Source organism: Thunnus maccoyii, chromosome 7 (genome assembly GCF_910596095.1).
Source record: "Thunnus maccoyii chromosome 7, fThuMac1.1, whole genome shotgun sequence".
NCBI lineage: Eukaryota > Metazoa > Chordata > Actinopteri > Scombriformes > Scombridae > Thunnus > Thunnus maccoyii.
In genome coordinates this window covers 27,705,392-27,723,603 of record NC_056539.1, presented here as the reverse complement: position 1 = coordinate 27,723,603, position 18,212 = coordinate 27,705,392, and the positions used below count along the sequence as shown (strand labels likewise).

Below are 18,212 nucleotides of genomic sequence, written 5' to 3'. Positions count from 1 at the left end.
CATTTAATATCTTTATATTCTCACTTGTTTTTTCCTGTTTTTCTCTACCCATCACCCACCCTCCTCATTCCCCGCTGCAGAAAGGTTTGCGGACCCTGGTGGTAGCATGTCGCCACTTCAGCCCAGAGGAGTACATTGATGTGGACAGGCGTCTGAACAGTGCCCGCACCGCGCTGCAGCAGAGAGAGGAGAAACTGCAGGAGGCCTTCAGCTACATAGAGAGAGACCTGCAGCTTTTGGGAGCAACGGGGGTGGAGGACAAGTATGGACACTTAAAAATAAATCGGAGTGTACTATTGTTGTCCTTCCCGAAAACCAGCTGTCATCACATTCATACCTCATCATTGATGCATTAGTCCATAATTTCCAAACAGATTTGCTTTTATTTAACCTCTGTGCTAGCCCCTAATACAGCTGAGTACTGCATGTATGATGTATGTAAATTGATGCATATATATATATATGAACAGGTGGATCCCGAAATACGCTTTCAAAACACGCTTATTCGCTTCCTTGCCCAGAGTTATAATGCTTGTGTCTGTATGCTAAATATGAACGTAATCCAGGTGATTAGCTTAGCGTAGCATAGCATAAACACTGGAAACAGGGAGAAACTGTTAGCCTGGCTCTGTCCAAAAGTATAAAAGATCCACCTAGCATGTAACTTGTGATGTAACATGTTATTTAGTGTGCGTTACATGTGCTCGTAGGCATATTTTCTGTTATGCTGAGCTTTCGTCTGCTCGCTCTAGCTTCATATTCAGCATACAGGCAAGAGATTGATCTTCTCATCTAACTCTCATCAAGAAAGAGTATTGTGAACTATTCCATTAAAGTAAAGTTAGAGGTGAATGATCATCTGTACGCTGCTTCAACTGTCCAATCACAATGCCATCCAACATACAGTATGATATAAAATTATGTATGTTGATTTTTTTTTTTTTTTTTTTACTGCGTTGCCACTGGCAATGAGTAAATAACATATAGTTACTCTTGGGATAGTCAAGTCAAGTCAAAGTCTATTTATATTATGCCCAAGCCCATGGGGTTTAACAATCTGTACCCTTCACATGGTTAGCTTCAACAACAATTTATGTAATTTTATACCAGGTTGACAATTTGCTTTGTATGGTTCCTTTGCATTTTTTTTATGTTCTGTTAATAGAAAATATAGAAATTGGCTTTTTTAAGTCATATACTCCATAAAAAACAGCTGCTTAGAGATACAGAAGTACAGTAAAGCATAGAAAACTGAACTAATATATTAAATGTTGTAAAAGTGTTAAAACTATGCAAATTAAAAATAGTTTGACATAAAAGAAAAACTGGGGCATTACAGAGCACAAGGAAACACGTGGCCAAAAACGGATAAATCGGGATGGGGGGGGGATCTTCAGCAAATGGATAGTCAGTAGGGAGATGGAGACGTCACCTCACAGAGCCTCGCTGGAAATGAATGTTGATATGTGTTTGCATCCGCTCACCATCTGCTCCTCACATAAGCCTCTCGCTTCTCCCACTTCATTTATCTCTCTGTGCTCTCCTTCTCTCTCTCTCTCTCTCTCTCTCTCTCTCTCTCTCTCTCCTCCTCCTCCTCCTCCTCTTCCTCTCTGCTCTGTTTCTGTATCTGGAATGAATTCCTCCTCAGGCACACATGGTCACAATCAGATGATCTCTATTACAGAAGAGAAGACTAAACCATTTCTTCTTTTTGCTTTAGTCTAATAACGTAAATCCGATAGCCGTGATAATATTAATTATATTCAGTGTCTATTAACCTTTTTATAGGAATATTAACTGTGGTCAGACAGAAATTGGATAATTACTGTATTCTCATAAAATCAGTGTTTTTCTGCCATTTTTTTTACCCTCTTCTTCTCAGCAAATGGAAATAGGATGGGCACCCTTAGGAGGCAAAGAAACTCTGACTCAAAGTTCAAACAAAGTTCATTTAAACTCTGCCTTTACTGAATATCTAACCATGAGGCTCTTTTTTTACAAGGTTTATGGGTGAAAAGAAAATTAAACATGAACTAGTTACATCAGTTTTGCAAGTTCCATGCAGGAGCAGTTGTGTATTTCTCTATAGAATTTCTCACTATCATATAAGGTGCAGTTCAAACACTTGGGTATTGAGATATTGCCAGTATAATGTACTGAGTTGGTGCTTTGATTAATGGCTCACTAATGATCTTTTAGGGTTTGACAACATTAAGCCTACAGCAATAAAAAAAAGTCTGAATGCTGATTGGTTGCACCCATAATAAACCTAAATGCAGTTTGACTGTACATAAGAAACAATGAACACCTTGAGCGGAAAGGGTCGTATATTTATTCTGTTTGTCTCTCCCTTGTCTCCTCAGACTCCAAGACAAAGTCCAGGAAACCATTGAAGCTCTGCGGCTGGCAGGAATTAAAGTATGGGTGCTGACGGGGGACAAACATGAGACGGCGGTCAGCGTCAGCCTGTCCTGTGGTCACTTCCACAGAACCATGAACATCCTGGAGCTCCTGCAGCAGCGTTCTGACAATGAGTGTGCCGAGCAACTCCGCAGACTGGCCAGGAGGTGAGTGTGTGTGAGAACTAGTGTGTAACTGTGGGATCTATATGTTTACTTCAACGTTTTTGTTGACAGTCTGGACTTAAACTTGCCTATAATTGGGGGAAAAAAGTAAATATACTGTATTTCAAGAGGGCAGGGCCTGTAGCGTATGTTTCTGTAGAAAAACTTAGTCAATGCTGTAGTTTAATAATCTGGAAGCATGAAAATCAAGAATGGCTTATTGTGAAAAGAGTTTGTCACATAAGCGCCTGCTTTTAACATGCTTTTAAGCACTGTGGACAAAGTTTGATTACTTGTTATATGCTGAATGTAGATTACTCTCATAAAGGCCATTGATAAGCCTTTGCTATAATGACAAAAAGTATGTTTGTGTTACTTTGTGGGATGGTGTTTTGGTGGTTTTGTGGTTTTCCCGCCACAAACTTTGCATTAACTGAGGAACCTGAGAAAGAACGTGTCAGAGTTTTTAACATGCTCTATATTGATGAATCTATAAAATATGAAGAGTCTGTGTCAAATAATAATAAACAAAAAAATCTACTTATAAAGATGGCTGTAGACAGTAATTTATAATAGTTGTCTTCATTACTCTTTTTACCCCTCTCCTCTCTTATTCCTGTTCTTTTCATCTCTCTTTCTCGCCATGTGTTCCTAGGATAAAGGAGGACCATGTCATACAGCATGGGTTGGTTGTGGATGGGGCCAGTTTGTCTTTGGCGTTGAGGGAACATGAGAAGCTTTTTATGGAAGTGTGTAAAAATTGTTCAGCTGTGCTGTGCTGCCGCATGGCCCCACTGCAGAAAGCGAAGGTACCGACCTCCGCAACACACACACCACCCACCCCCCGAACTAATGTTTTTAATTCATGTTAGACTTTTTGGACAGTACTCTCTGCAGTTAACGTCGCCACTCATGTTGCGTTGATGTGATGGAACGTCAGAAAACTGTGTTCTTTCCAGGTGGTGCGTCTTTTAAAAACATCTCCAGAGAAACCCATCACCTTAGCTATCGGGGATGGAGCCAACGATGTCAGTATGATACAAGAAGCCCACGTGGGCATAGGTAAACACTCTCCACACAACCACACAATATGGTCTCAGACTCTATTCCTGCAGTGTTTTTTTCTCCAACATGTGTGTGTGCATATGTCTCCAGGTATCATGGGGAAGGAGGGTCGTCAGGCCGTGAGGAACAGTGACTATGCAATTGCCAGATTTAAGTTCCTGGCTAAACTACTGCTGGTCCACGGTCACTTCTACTACATTCGAATATCTACGCTTGTACAGTACTTTTTCTACAAGGTAAGAATTTGCTATGGGTACGAAATGTTCTTATACTTTATATGCACAAGCTTTAATAATGATAGCTATAATAATTTGTATTCATATAGCATTATTTGAAAATACTGGACCCACTCATCTTAATTTCTTTTTTAGGAATTTAAATGCATTCTTAGGACAGAATGATTTATTAGGAGCTCACAGCTCAGCAGCTTTTCAGTGATATACTATTTTCAGCTTTTGGGTTTTGGAATCACCTTGTCACATATTCATTCATGTAATACATTCTCAATTACAGAAATGGGTTTTTGCATCAGCTGTTAACAAGATTGTGTAGACATGCTTTACACCCCAAATTTCAATAGTCTTCTTTCACTGCAATGTTTTTAATGTTTCTTTCCTTCACTCTTTGTTTTTTGTAGAATGTGTGTTTTATCACGCCCCAGTTTTTATACCAGTTCTTCTGTCTGTTTTCACAACAAGTAAGTTTCACTCTTCGTCTCTTCCACTGTCTCATAGGGGTGGGAATCTTTGGTGTCCGATTCAATTCAGAATTGATTCTCTTTGAATAAATAGAAAAGGAGGCACAATTTTCAATCTCTTGCTCCAGTTTAGTGTGTGCTGCACCATTCAATGCAGTATGAAACATAACTGTCAGTTAAGATAAATGGTCCGCAGCCTTTTTATTTTAAAAAGTTAACTGCAATAATCAGTGAATTAATCCATTTGAAAGCATCTTACGGCCTCCTGCCTGTATGAGAATAACAAACTGAGAGGGAGGCAGGGTGCTCCGCTGTGTTGTTATTAGCGTCATGTCTCCAGCAGCAGAGAGCAGCCTCTCTGTTGCACCGTTAGCTCCGGGGAAGACATCGCTGTCCAAGACGCTGAGCGGGCTCAGGGTGTTTGAGGTGAAACAGACTGAGCACCGAGTTATGTTCTTCACCTCAGAGTTTGTTAAAGTTGTTTAAGTGCTACAGTGTGTGTTCTCGGTCTCGTTTGTTACTGCTGGAGTTCGCTGCTCCGCTCCGCTAACGCTAATGCTAACGTTAGTCTCTGAGTGACGGCATAGAAAGTATTCACAATATACTTCGCATTCGTCTCTTAAAGGTAATTATTTAATCATCAAATTAAAACATGTTTGCAACCGCTGCCTTTTGTTAAGATGAGTTACAAGACAACTCTAGCGTTTGATCGCTGTAGACTGTTCAGGTGTTGCACTGCCCTCGCAGTTCACTTCCGCCTTTTTCGTTCCGTCACATCACGTTATTTACTAACATTTAGAAAATCTATTCTTGACATTTGTGAATTGATGCAGAATCGTCTGCGTTGCATCTAAGAATCGATTGTTCTTCCCCACCCCTACTGTCTCATATGTCATTGTAGCTCTGTTTGTGGTTTTAATGTTGCACAGTGTCTCACTGTTTGGCCATTTTGAAGTTGCTTCATAAACTGTATTCTTAAATGTACACGTTTCTTTCCAAAAGTAATCCTGGGATGAGCCAGTTTGATTTTAATTAAAAGGCTCGAGAAGCAAGAATTTTGTTTTGATTTAGTCATGACTTGTACTTAATGGTAGGAGTTGTTTAGAGTTGCTTTAATATTCAAATGTTGAATCCTCTACTTTGCATTTTAACTCATCATATATTTATGTGAAATAGTGGTTGCTGTTACTCTTTTTTACCCTGCATATTTATATACTTGATCTCTGCCCGTTTTGTTTAACTGAGGTCAGCCAATAAGTAGGTGCTGAGTGAAACTCTGTCTCCGTCCTTCCTAGACTCTGTATGACAGTGTTTATCTGACGCTGTACAACATCTGCTTCACCTCGCTGCCCATCCTGGTGTACAGTCTCTTTGAACAGCTGGTCCATCCACACGTTCTGCAGAATAAACCAGGCCTGTACAGGTAAGATACATGGATTCATGTTGACTGATTATAGGATATTTAAATCATTTGTATGTCTAACTGCCGATAATAAACAACAAAAAAACAGAAATGCCATTTAATTTGGTTTTATGCTATATCTACATGCGCAATTTTGACCTGCTGCTTTACAGCAAATGGCTAATAAGATATTTATGTAACATTTGAAATAAGATCAAGCAGAAAAACAAAGTTTGAGTTTGTTGATATATGCATAATATTTGATCCATAATTCATTAAAACATTTTTTTCGAACTAACTCTGTAAATAACCAACTATTGAGCTACAGTAAAACATGAAGGTGAAAAACAAAAAAACAACATGTTTATATCTCACAGAGACATCAGCAAGAACTCTCTGCTGTCTTTCTGGACGTTCCTGTACTGGACTCTGTTGGGCTTCTGTCACGCCTTTGTCTTCTTCTTCGGATCCTACATACTGATGGGAGAAGACACCACGCTTATGGGCAACGGGCAGGTGTGTGTTAGTGCGATTTACTGTATGTTTATGTTTTCTCTGTTGTAGAATCCCTAGAAATGCTGAAAGGATTTTTTTTCCAGTGTTGAGTGTTATGTAGAAACAAATGCAGGACAGCCATGTGTGTGCGTGTGTTATTATGAGTAACTGTTATTGATGAGGTCGGTTGCCTGCTCGTGTTTCTGCATTCACTCCTTCCCTTTAACTCTCTTTTTGTCTCACCTTCATCCTCTCTTTTTGTTTGCCAACCTTTTATAAAAATCCGTTTGTCTCTTATTACTAATTACTAGCATGAATGTCATTCACTTGTTAACAAGTAAGTTCTAATAATTTTGCCTTTTCTTCTTAAAACTTTGTGTCTCTGATCCTCCATGAAATCTGTTTCCTTCTGTTTCCTCTCCTGCATATCTTTCACTGTCTTTCGCTTTGTCTGAGATTTGGTATTTCAGAAAGAACTTTGCTCTCTCTCTCTCTCTCTCTTTCTCTCTCTCTTTCTCTCTTTCTCATCTTTTTCTTCTATCTTTTGTTGATCACTCTTTTTCCTTCTGCCTTCATGCTGTGCATGTCTTCAGATCTTGCGAGCTAACAGGCAGCTGGTAAGAGTCTGCTCTACAGTCGAACACATGTCTCCGTAGGGGGTTAATGAGAGGACTATCATGATTCCTCTACATGTTTTTCTATTGGCAACAATTCTGTAGAATAATACAATCTTTTACAATTCTGAATGCCACACAGGTTTTGTTTTCCTCTTTCCAAACACCGAAATGAGCTGTGTGTCGGCAGTTATAAAACATTCAGTGGCTCATTGATCCCCAATGTTTCTGGAAAACTATCATTTTTGATTCCATCATTTTCTTTCGATGTTAATTTAGTGTTCAGTTCTCACTTCCATGTCTCCTATTCCTCCTATTGCAGTATTATTAATCTTCTGTTGAAAATTTTAAGAAATGCTGTATTAATTTACTATGTCAAGCACACACAACAGACCTCAGAAAAAGTAAATAGCCATATAGTATATAATAGATTTGTCTCATATGCCATTTTTAAAAGTTAAGAGCATATAATTTGGACCTTCCTGTGCCAACTAACTTGATTTTGAATTGACATATTTACAACTAGTTAGATTAACACGGGTCAGCTCATACTTTCAAAGAAAGTAAATCATAAAATGCAAATAATATTTATTAATACGAAGCAGAGTTTGTAAAGCACTTTGGCACAATGTTGATTTGTGATATAAATGAACTAGAACTTCAATATTGTTCCTTTAACAGACCCAGAATTATCGTCTATTTCCTTTAGTGTCTCAAGTACATCTTATACTCCGCTCGCTGTTAGTTTTCAGTGCTCAGCCTCCAGCAGGGTCCTAAATTGGCTGGCAAGAAAACAACGCCCCCCCACAGCTCTCAACCTATAAGTGGAGCGATTCTCATAGCAAGCGGTGGAGCTACCAGAAGTAGGCTCGCAGTCGGAGGGCAAGGCCTCATTATAGACACCGCCATAATACCGCACAAATTGTTAACTGAGGCCGATGCCTGCTGGAGGTTTTCTCTCCACACTACATCTGTAAACTCCACCATAACTTCCAACTTTTATCCATATCTGTGGTTTGACTTGATTAATGATAATATATTATCCAAGCAAGATAATTTATAGTATCAAAGACAGCAACTTTGGCTGGCACTTTTGGTATCCACTATTCATTGTAGTGAATTGCCAACAAAGTGTCTTAGATTTCTATTTGAATGATTTGCAACCTGTTAGTAACCAAATAGTGCTGAGTCAAAGAGGCAGGGGTAACATCATGATTATCAGTTTATTCTTGACAACAGGAAGAGGAAATTGCAAGTTATATAAACAAGTCAACTACACAATGATCTTACCATATCATTATATTGCTATTGAGTGAGTCCCTGCATGTATAAATAGACACTATTTCACTGTTTTGTTGCCCCAGTGTAATACTGTTGACCGTTTTACTAACACTTGTATATCTGTTTTATAGATGTTTGGGAACTGGACCTTTGGAACGCTGGTCTTTACTGTCATGGTCATCACTGTCACATTAAAGGTAAATTACACCTATATATTATATACTTATATACTGTTGTTGTAATATTAGTGTATGTAGTTTTTCTGTAATAGCAGTAATTTATGGCAAATTGAATTTATGATACCTGCTCACCACAAAACAGCTGCAGTGTTTCCCCTATAATAGTGCAGGCCTGGCGGGCTGCCTGGCCAACAAAAACCCTAAATGCCAAAAATAACGCCAAATATCCATTAAATCGGAAATCAATAGCGTTTTGGAGCCTCTGAGCAGGGCTGTTTCGAAATGCGAATCAACGTCTGTGTTGTTGCCAGAGAAACTGCAGGTTGTGTAGCTAGCTAGGAATAGTAAGTAAGCGAGAGAGCGACTGTCAGAAAAGTGACGGTGAACGTGAGCAGAGCCAAACTTCTCCTCAACCTAGGAGAAACACTGAGCTGAGATCCACATCAGCCAAAGTAAACATGTCACTGCATCGAGCATGTAGCAAACTGAAAACCCAGCTATTTTTGTCAGGTGTCAACCAAATAAAAGGAATATTGGACTTAGATCATCAGATGGCCAGAAACACATTTCGATAGGATGCTCATGTCGCTCTGTCTTTGCTGAAAGTAGGCAGTTGTTTTCAAACTTCTAAACTATAATCCTTTGATAAACTGACCATATGTCAGCATTCTGGTTTTGCAAGTTAGGTTTTTAAAATTTCTGCCCATTTGAAGTCGAGAGCTTTAAGCTGCTTTAAGATGACGGTTACTGTGTGCACCAGCAGAAAGCTGGGTAACACTTTTTGGTTCACAGGGACACACTAGCATCGCTACTGTTGTAATATGAAATACAGTGCGTTGTGAAGTATTAGGATGATGTCAGTGGCCATTAACTGGAGATTACTTGTCACAGGTTGGGGTCATGGTCTTTTTTACAGCACTAAGGTAGATTGCTGTAGTTTATTGATGGCTAACCTGTCCCTGTATCAATGTTTTACACCTAGCTTTTTTTCCTCCCCCTCCACTGTGCGTGCGTGTGTGTGTGTGTGTGTCTGTGTCTGTGTGTTACTGTGTGTGTGTAATGGCAGCTTGCGTTAGAGACTCATTTCTGGACATGGATGAACCATTTTGTGACGTGGGGCTCGATCGCTTTCTACTTCATCTTCTCTCTCTTCTATGGAGGCATCATCTGGTAAGAACAGCGTCTCAGTTCAGTTTCCTTCTCTTTTCTTTCTTTCTTTTTAAACTGAAAGAAAAAGCTTTGCCGTGGTATACTACGGTCCCCTCGCTCAATCTATAGACCGCAGCACAGAGCCTTTTCAACAAATTTAAAATGAGTTCTTTACATTTGTTAAAACATAATCTGAATAGCCATGGAGTAGGATTACATGTAGAATGAACAGCATGAAGGAAGTAGTTGTCTTCAATAACACACTTGCATTAAAAGTTTTAATTAAAACATGCACATTGCTCAATATACAACTATGCTAGTAATCAGTTACTACTTTGATAGAAAATAATAGTAAATAGACTGTATATAATGGGACTTAAGTCTGCCACAAGCTTTTCTGAGCTAATATTTGTCAGCATGGAGTTGCATATGAAATGCCTAAAGAAGAAGACAAACAAATGCATTAAGGATAATAGGACCATTAGACACACACTGTTTTGTCTGGCTCTCTGACAACCTCACTTTAACATACTGTGATAGAGGGATTTGTTGCTCACAGTATTAAAATATTTTTCTCAAGTTAATGTAGTGTTCATTTAAATTTTTAGTAAAGTCTCATTTAAGATTAGCTGCTTGAAAAAAAATTAAACAAACACACATTCTTACACGTACTTTCAATTGAGCGTTGTTAGGCGGATTTACACCAGATTTACCGACATTGTCGCTTGGCAGAGAAATCCCTAAGGCTTCGTTGGCAGTCAGCAGTGATTATCTGGAAGCGTGTTGGATTGATCAGATCAATCTTAACCACTTAACCCAGTCCAGACAACTCACAGACTGGTAGGAGCCATTCTGATAATATTGGACCATATTTAATATTTGTGGTCTGACATCTGCGCAGGTCCTTAAGTTCTGTAGTGTCTGGAGGCAGCGCAATAATTCCAAAAAGTGAAGCCAGTGAGATCTGAATTTACAGTTAAGAGGGCAAAGTGAGCCACCCACCTCCATAAATATTTTGAAAGGCTTCAGCTGCGCCCCCATCCTAAGGCCTCCTACAGTCAGTCCTCACACATGCACTGATTTAACCAAAATGTTACTGTTACTTACAGACAAATCAACTTTTTCCACCAATGAAAAGAAGCATACAAAATTATCTTTCCCATTCACTATCAAATAATTGCTTCCCTTCTCCTAGGCCGTTCCTCCACACCCAGGACATGTACTTCGTCTTCGTGCAGCTGCTGTCAAGCGGCTCGGCCTGGTTCGCCATCATCATCATCGTCATAACTTGCCTGTTTCCCGACATGGTGAAGAAGGTCTTCTACCGACATCTGCAGCCCACCAGCACACAGAAGAGTCAGGTAGGATGGGGCGGAGGGAGACGAGGAGTTAAAAACAAGTGGGAAGTGAGAATGTGGTAAGAAGAAACACTTTAACAGGTTAACTGGGAACCTCTGTAAAGAATCCTGGCCCAGTTGTCACTCTACAGTGGAGGAGGATTAGCTTTTCTATGGTAAATTATACCTGGTTGTAATCCAAATAGGATAGGATTTAAAGCAGTTTTCCCAGCATCTATCTGTCTAACTTCCAGAGGTTTTCCTGCTTTTCACATACCCTGCACCCTGTTCATCTGACTCCAAGGTGCAGCGTACTAACTCTTGGTCACAGCAGTTCTTAAATCACTGTGTAGATGAGAACCTCTTTGTACTATTGTGCTGTCAGCCTGGACATACACTCCACATTAGCTACTCTGCGATTGGCAGATGCCCAAGTAAAAGTATTTCCCATCATAGGTTTTGCTATTTTCTGTAAGGTCTGCAAGTCTCAAAAGTAAAACTCATTCAAACTAATGTATTGTCACCTTGAAGGCCGAGCACACTCCGGTACTTAAACTGTCTTCTGTGTGCAGTGATAGATTTAATATTTATTCCCTACATGTATCACAAAAATGTGGAAATGATGTGTCCAGTAATGTTACAAGAGGCTGGAGGGGGAAAAAAAAAAAAAAGTAAAATGTCAAGGTAACTCAAATTCTAGGCAGGGAGAAGAAACGGTCTGGGATTTCAGATTGTTTAAGGTCATGAGTAACCCACTTCTTCACAGGAACAGCATGGTGTTCACTCACACACACACACAGTGCATGACTTCCTTTTGATCCGACACATATACGCACATAGCCACACACGACGAGCATGATCACCTCTCAGCAGACCCACGCTGTTAGTTTACTGATTTGTCCAGCCGGAGACTGTTTATGTGTAAACTTCCTCCTTTTAAAAGTTAACTGCCTTCAGTCCATTGTGGTGTTTGTTGTTTCTGCTCTAACCTTTATCCCGTTTTGTCTTTGCGTGTGTGTGTCTGTGTGTGTGAAGAAAGGGTTCAGTGTGCTTGATTTCTAACCTGTCTGTGTGTGTGCTCTTCCTCCTATCCTTTGTCTGTATTCTCCCGGTGTAGATGTATTCCAACCGTGTGGCAATAGGTGATGACTTCATCGCTCTGCAGCCTCTGTCCAGAGCCAAGAGCCAGCTGGGCAAAATTAGGTAGAGGAGATAAAAACTGATTCAGCCCTGGGCTTAAAAATACAACTGAAAATCAATTCAAATAACACAAGTCTCCCAGGAGTGCTTCATTGAAAAGCAATATTTCTATACCAGTAGTTTTTGTCATGCATCTGTATATTATTGTGAATAATGAGCCGTCAATGCAGGCTTGTCCTGTTCACCTGCATTGATGCTGCTCTCTCTAAATTCAATTTCACTTCCATTAGTTTTGAAATATCTATTTAGCATGTTTTAACTCAGGCAAACAATGCCTGTTTTTATATCTTTATGATATTTCACCTTTTTCAGGAATTCATAACAAAGTAAGTGGTTCAGTGCAGTCATTAGAGGACTTTATTCATGCTAAAAATAGCAGAGAATATGAAAAAAGGATTTTAATTACCACAACTGGTTTGTATAAAAAAAGTACAACCGGTACATGATGTCCCTCGACAATAAATTGGTGCACTTTTCTTATGGGAATTTCAGACCTATCATTTACTGTGTTGGGTCAAAAATACAAATGCTTTGAAATGTTTATTGTTAGATAAAAGGTTTAAAATTTGCTGAAACCAGTAGATTATTGAGGCTTTTTCCAATCTGGATTAAATACTCTGGACAGCCTCTAAAAAGTAGAAACATTGCTTTATGTAACAAGCGCTCCTGTTTATTAATATTTCATCAATGCTGAAATGTTGTTTCCCAGGTCTGGACTTGATTTAGCCTTACTGAGGCCCGTTTCCAACACTGGCAGTATGCTGACTGCTGAGATGTGCTGTTAGTGTTGGAGCAGGGCTTTTTGTTTGATTTCTGTAACTGCATGCTTAGACAAGCCAATCAGCATTCTCCGTGATTGGGATAGGGAAAAAAATAGAAATGCAGAAGAATGTGACATCAAGCATTTCACCCACTTGCATGTCTCGCACTTTAGTGAGCGGCTGGTGTAAAGAATGTGTTCTGAGACCTCCACCACTCCTACGTGTTACAGCATGATACAGTCATTACTCTCCCACTGCATGAACAAACTGATGAATGAATGAGTGGATGAATGAATCACCTCTGAGTCCCTTTTTACTTCATTTTGATTCCCTCGCGGTCCTGAGTCGTAATTTAAAAAGCACCGTTCTGACTGTGATGTTCTGCATCTGCATCAGTGCTAAAAATCAGAACAACTGGCCAGACCTGCCTGCTTACCATCAGCTAGCAGTCTTGTCATACAACCACAGTCTGGCATGCCACACCCATGAAGTGACACATCAGATAGTCGCATGGTGCAGCCCATCAAACCACCCTCTTTATCTCTAGCATGGTCCATCCTCTTGACGTATACCCAACCGAATACCGTCAAACTGGTTTCACCACTTGAGAACACCTTCCTCATGTGCAAGTCGTCCACTTGCATGGAGAGAACATGACTGATACCCCACTACAGCTGCATGACTCTTAGACTGGTCCGGGCTGCCTTGTACAGCAGCATGATGCTGTCCTTTTAGAAGCATGACAAGACAGCTGTGTTATTATCACAGCTATTTCAGACTAATGAGTCGAAGATCTTGTGCTGTCTTAGCGAATATCAATATAAACATGCTGCAAGGGAAATGCTAACCTTAGCATGAGCTCTCTTCAGTTCAGAACAAATCAAAGCCAAAAGAAAAACACCTTGACTTGGACAGCTTTGTCGAAGACATATTTTGCTTATATGTAACTGTCCAAGATCATGTGAATAACATATACTGTATATTTTCTTGTTATTTGTGTTAGGTTAATTTCTTTACAAGGATAATGTTTTCTGCATTCATACCTTTATCGTTACTGCTACGTATATTGCATACTAATTCTGATAGTTCTTAAGCACTTGCTGGGAAATGTTATCATTATAATCTAAAAAATAATAGCCTGTGTTTTATGTTTATAGTGATTTACATAACACTTAGTTGCCAGTGTGTACACATAGCTGAAACTAATGCAATCTAATACAACAGCCCTCCGATAAATCTTACTGTACCAAAGATTTTAATGCTTAGTTTTTGTTGAAACTGTTTTAGAGGTGTTGATTCAACTTAATGGTCGTTATGGAGGCTGTAGTTTGTGGTGCGGTTGTATTAAATGGCATCATACTGAGAGGGGTTTCTAGTCTACCCTCAACAAAGTACAGCTTCCAGATGACAATAAAGTTGAACACCTGTCTGAAAAAGTTTCAACAAAAAAACCTTTGACGTTTTGAGAACTTTTTTGGATTTTGAAGGTAGGATTTGTTGCAGAGCTTTTGCATTAGTTTTAACTAACTACATAATAAACTGGCAACTGAGTGTATATTCCAAGTTTCCAATAATATGGACAGAACAGGTCCCATCCCACAAACTTGATGAGCAGAAGCAAACTGTAGACTTACTGATCGTCAGTGTTTTGTGCATTACGATAAGAGAGGGAGCAAGGATTATGCAAGAGAGATTATATTTCCTCAGTTGGAGTAATTTGTTTTTTGAAACGGTGGAACTACACAAAGATGCTCTTACCAGGTTCAAAATCGAAGGATGTATTCATATTCATGTGCTGAATAATGCAATTTATTCAGTTGTGTTGAAAAAAATTCCAGTATCTTTCAGTGCCTTTTTTTTGGTAATTAGATTAGAGGGAGGTAATCACAAAAGAACCCAGAGGGCTCTCCTGGGTTTCCCGTTGTTTGCCTACTCTGTCGCTCTGATAGATTCAGCAGCAGGTTAATTGGTTTGGATACTAATAGATTTGCTTTTATCTGTGCTAGAAGGATCATTTTCCCTTGAGACATAATTTTTTCATGCCTGCAGCTTCTTTCTGCTCATTCGTCATTCAGTTTTACAGCTATTTCTGAGCTTCTTGCTAATGTTCAATTGTCTCTGCTTTTGTGAGAAATTAAAGCCCTCACCCAGTGACCTCATCACCCCACTCAGATTTTCTCAAAAGACCTCTTCTCATGAAGTGATTTATTATCTCACAGTCCCAATTAAAATGAGGTTTAGATCTGCAGCAGAGGAATAAGGCCAGAGATGCACATCATTGGTATCTTGTTACAAAAAGCAGGAAGCAACCGTTCTTATATGCATCGTAAGCCAAAATTCACTCAGCTCTGTTGCCTTTTTTCAAAGATAGCTGTTGAGGTCACTTGTGAAGGACTTTAAATATGGGACAAATGTTGATTTGGTCTCAATATACTGTATGTATAAGTGTATTAGAGCACACTGTAGACTGAGGGTCAGACATTTAATTGACTGCCCCCTACAGTGCAGCCTGGACTGACTCACTGACTGACCACTTGCTTACTAACTAACTAATTAATTCACTGGTTGGTAAATAAGCAACAGTGAAAAAACATATCCACCTTAATTTTTAGTTGTTTAGTCTCGTATTGAGTCTTAATATCATAGATCAAATGTAAAATAATACCAATATTAGATGATTTCAAAATAAGGGTACTTCAAATGTCCTTTCTTGAAACAAAGCCTCTCTTCAACAGAAGCACTAGTTTTGAGAAAATTCGTAAAACGAGTAAATACAAGTAATGGTCTCATCCCATCATCAGGATCATTGGCTTGTTTCAACAAAGATTTAAAGGTTGAATATGAGACTAAATGGCTTAGATGGCTATTTTTGCAATGTCACCGGTTAGTTAGCTGGCTTCACTTGTTCCATTGCTATTTGGGTGTCTGACCTACCAACAGTCTACACAGCTGACTGATGAGCTGTTTGACTAGCCAGCAGGGCTCACTGTAAGCATCTTGTGTCCTTCAGATGGAAGAGGGTGAGGGTTCAGTCGGCCCAGAATATGACCCTGTTAAAGCCCAGCGAAGCCCAGGGGAGGACAATTGGCACCTGCTAGCTGCTTATCCTCCCCCCGCTGCCCCCGGCCCAGACCCCTGCTCCCCTAGGTAGTAGCCTACCATTCTTCACTCCCATTGTCCCCCCTGTACTGTCACTGCCCCCCAGCATTATGGCTTTACCTGAGGACCAACCAACCCTACGCACCCCCTAACAGCTGCAGTCGACAGCACACACCATTATATTTGGTTTAAATATCCTGCATCTTCAGTCATGCTCCCATGGCTGTCTGTTACAGCTGCCCCTACACTTTCCTTTTATTTCATGTGTACTATGCTCCCTGTATGTCTGTCCGTCTGTCTGTCTGTCCAACACGAATGACTCATCCTCTCACCCAGTCATGCTCGACCCCTTCCCTCCCTTCCCTCCATGAATAATCTCATCCTTGCCTACCGACCCCGTCCTCCTCTACCCAACCACGGTCGACACTGTCTTTCCCAACCTGGTCTCAGTTCACCCCTCACTATTATTGAACAGATCTGTGTTCAGGGTTGAGAGAAAGAGAGAATGCTGTTGGCATGCCGAGTTCATTGTCTCCGTCGTGTTTTTTTCGTTCAACTGTATGCTCCCACCATACTGGTAATGTTACTCCATATTGAAGCCATGGATGATATATTATTGTCTGCTTGTAAGTATTTGATGCCTTATACTTTTGTGTTTTAAGTATGTTTATTTATTTTTTGTCATACCAAATTATGCAAAGTGTTTGCTTTTGGTTTCTGCTCTACATACAGAGCATTGAGTGCCATATATATATTATAAACCTCGGATTATAATAATACTCTCATGCAGACAGACACCAAAAAGACTTTGCCAAAGACAAAGAGTGTACTAGATAGAAGGACAGCACACATGAACTTTAGCTGAACTCTTTAGCTCCTCTGGTAAATCTACTAGGAGATGATGTGACTTACATTGCTGTCACTGAGGCCTTGGTCAGTTTATGACAAAATCTTCAATACTGGTATCCATTTCTCAGAAAACTGCAGTGTACAACAGAACTGTTAATCACACGATTTGGCCTGGTTTTAGTCTCGGTATCACGTTGCTGTTGCTTCTCTAGAACTAAAACAGTAATGGCTCAAAAATGATTATACTTATACACTGCTGTAGTGGAACAGCCAATTCATTTGATACTAAATCATCTTTCCAATGAGCAGCTTTGGAGAACAATAAGTTAAACATAACTGTCACTGAAAACCAAAGTATCTCCAACTCCGTCCACCATTGCTTCTGATTAACAAGCCGTGTGACTGATTCATCCACACTTAATGACTGATTGCTGCTTCACAGATTGATATGATGGCTCACTGATTAGAGTAAGCTCATCATCTTACTGTTAATGGAAAGCTGACCGTGTTTATCACCCATATGGACATAGATATACTAAGGACACTTGACATTACCATCCATGGCTACAGCTGTGGCTTGGCTGTTTTTACAGTGGTTTGATGCATTTGTGTGTGTTTGGAACAGCCACATTCTCCAACCTCAACTTTGCCCTCAGCTATGAAGAGGTTCGAGTTGTGTTATAGTAACAAGAACAAATTTTTATGCCTGTCTTCAAAAGGAAAAAAGCCATATGTTCTGATAGAGGTAGCACAAAACCATGCATTTGTTACCTAGGGACACCTTACTCTGACAGAATAATTCACATTCAATTTTGTCTTGACTATGGTTTGCTGTTGCCAGCCAAGAAGGAGAAGTTTGGTTTCGTGCCAAGGGTGTCTCCAATTTCTGCTGCAGAGAAATGTAACAAAGGCGACATCACAAGTCAAAGCACTGGAATATATATCCGTCACGCAGTCAGCCACATCAGAGGACCAAACATCAAATTATAAAATATGGAAGTTTAGAACTTGTTTCCTACAAAAGCATATTTTCAGAATACTTTGGCTTGTTGATTCCAGGCCGTAAACAAGCATCCTAGTGTTTATTTGGCTCTTTATATCCTAAAAGGGAGGTTTAAAAACTCTACATAGTCAAAGGGGGATATGTTGCAGTAGACCACAGTTAAATGTTTGATATTGAGACACACCTCCACAAACACAAACTGATGCTGATGTAGACTTATAAGAATGAGTTGGGTCTATCCTAACCTTAATGTTTGTTTTAATTATGTTGCTGTAGAGGAGGAGGGTACAATATACAAACTAGATGAGTGTAACTTCACACTCTGTCTCTGCTTTCTTTTTGTCTCTCTTCACTTTCTCCTTTTCCCCTCTCTCTCTCTCTCTCCCTCACTCTCTCTCTCTCTCTCTCTCTCTCTCTCCCTCCCTTGTTCTCTCTCTCTCTCTCGGGTGCTGACTCAGATCCACTGAGCCACCTGATCCCACCGGTTTCTAGGCAGCAGTTTCATTCAACTTTGTCT

General features: G+C 39.8%; 1 protein-coding gene across 1 annotated transcript in view; it reads left to right on the top strand.

Moving 5' to 3' along the window:
• atp11b (ATPase phospholipid transporting 11B (putative)) overlaps nucleotides 1–18,212 on the top strand; it is a 56,629-nt gene that overhangs the window by 26,348 nt on the left and 12,069 nt on the right. The window contains exons 18-28 of the mRNA XM_042415959.1: nucleotides 81–262; nucleotides 2,364–2,567; nucleotides 3,220–3,373; nucleotides 3,524–3,626; nucleotides 3,720–3,865; nucleotides 4,267–4,326; nucleotides 5,622–5,749; nucleotides 6,106–6,244; nucleotides 8,250–8,315; nucleotides 9,364–9,467; nucleotides 10,642–10,807. Of these exons, the coding sequence (XP_042271893.1) occupies nucleotides 81–262; nucleotides 2,364–2,567; nucleotides 3,220–3,373; nucleotides 3,524–3,626; nucleotides 3,720–3,865; nucleotides 4,267–4,326; nucleotides 5,622–5,749; nucleotides 6,106–6,244; nucleotides 8,250–8,315; nucleotides 9,364–9,467; nucleotides 10,642–10,807 (1,452 nt within the window). The remainder of the gene's footprint in view (nucleotides 1–80; nucleotides 263–2,363; nucleotides 2,568–3,219; nucleotides 3,374–3,523; nucleotides 3,627–3,719; nucleotides 3,866–4,266; nucleotides 4,327–5,621; nucleotides 5,750–6,105; nucleotides 6,245–8,249; nucleotides 8,316–9,363; nucleotides 9,468–10,641; nucleotides 10,808–18,212) is intronic.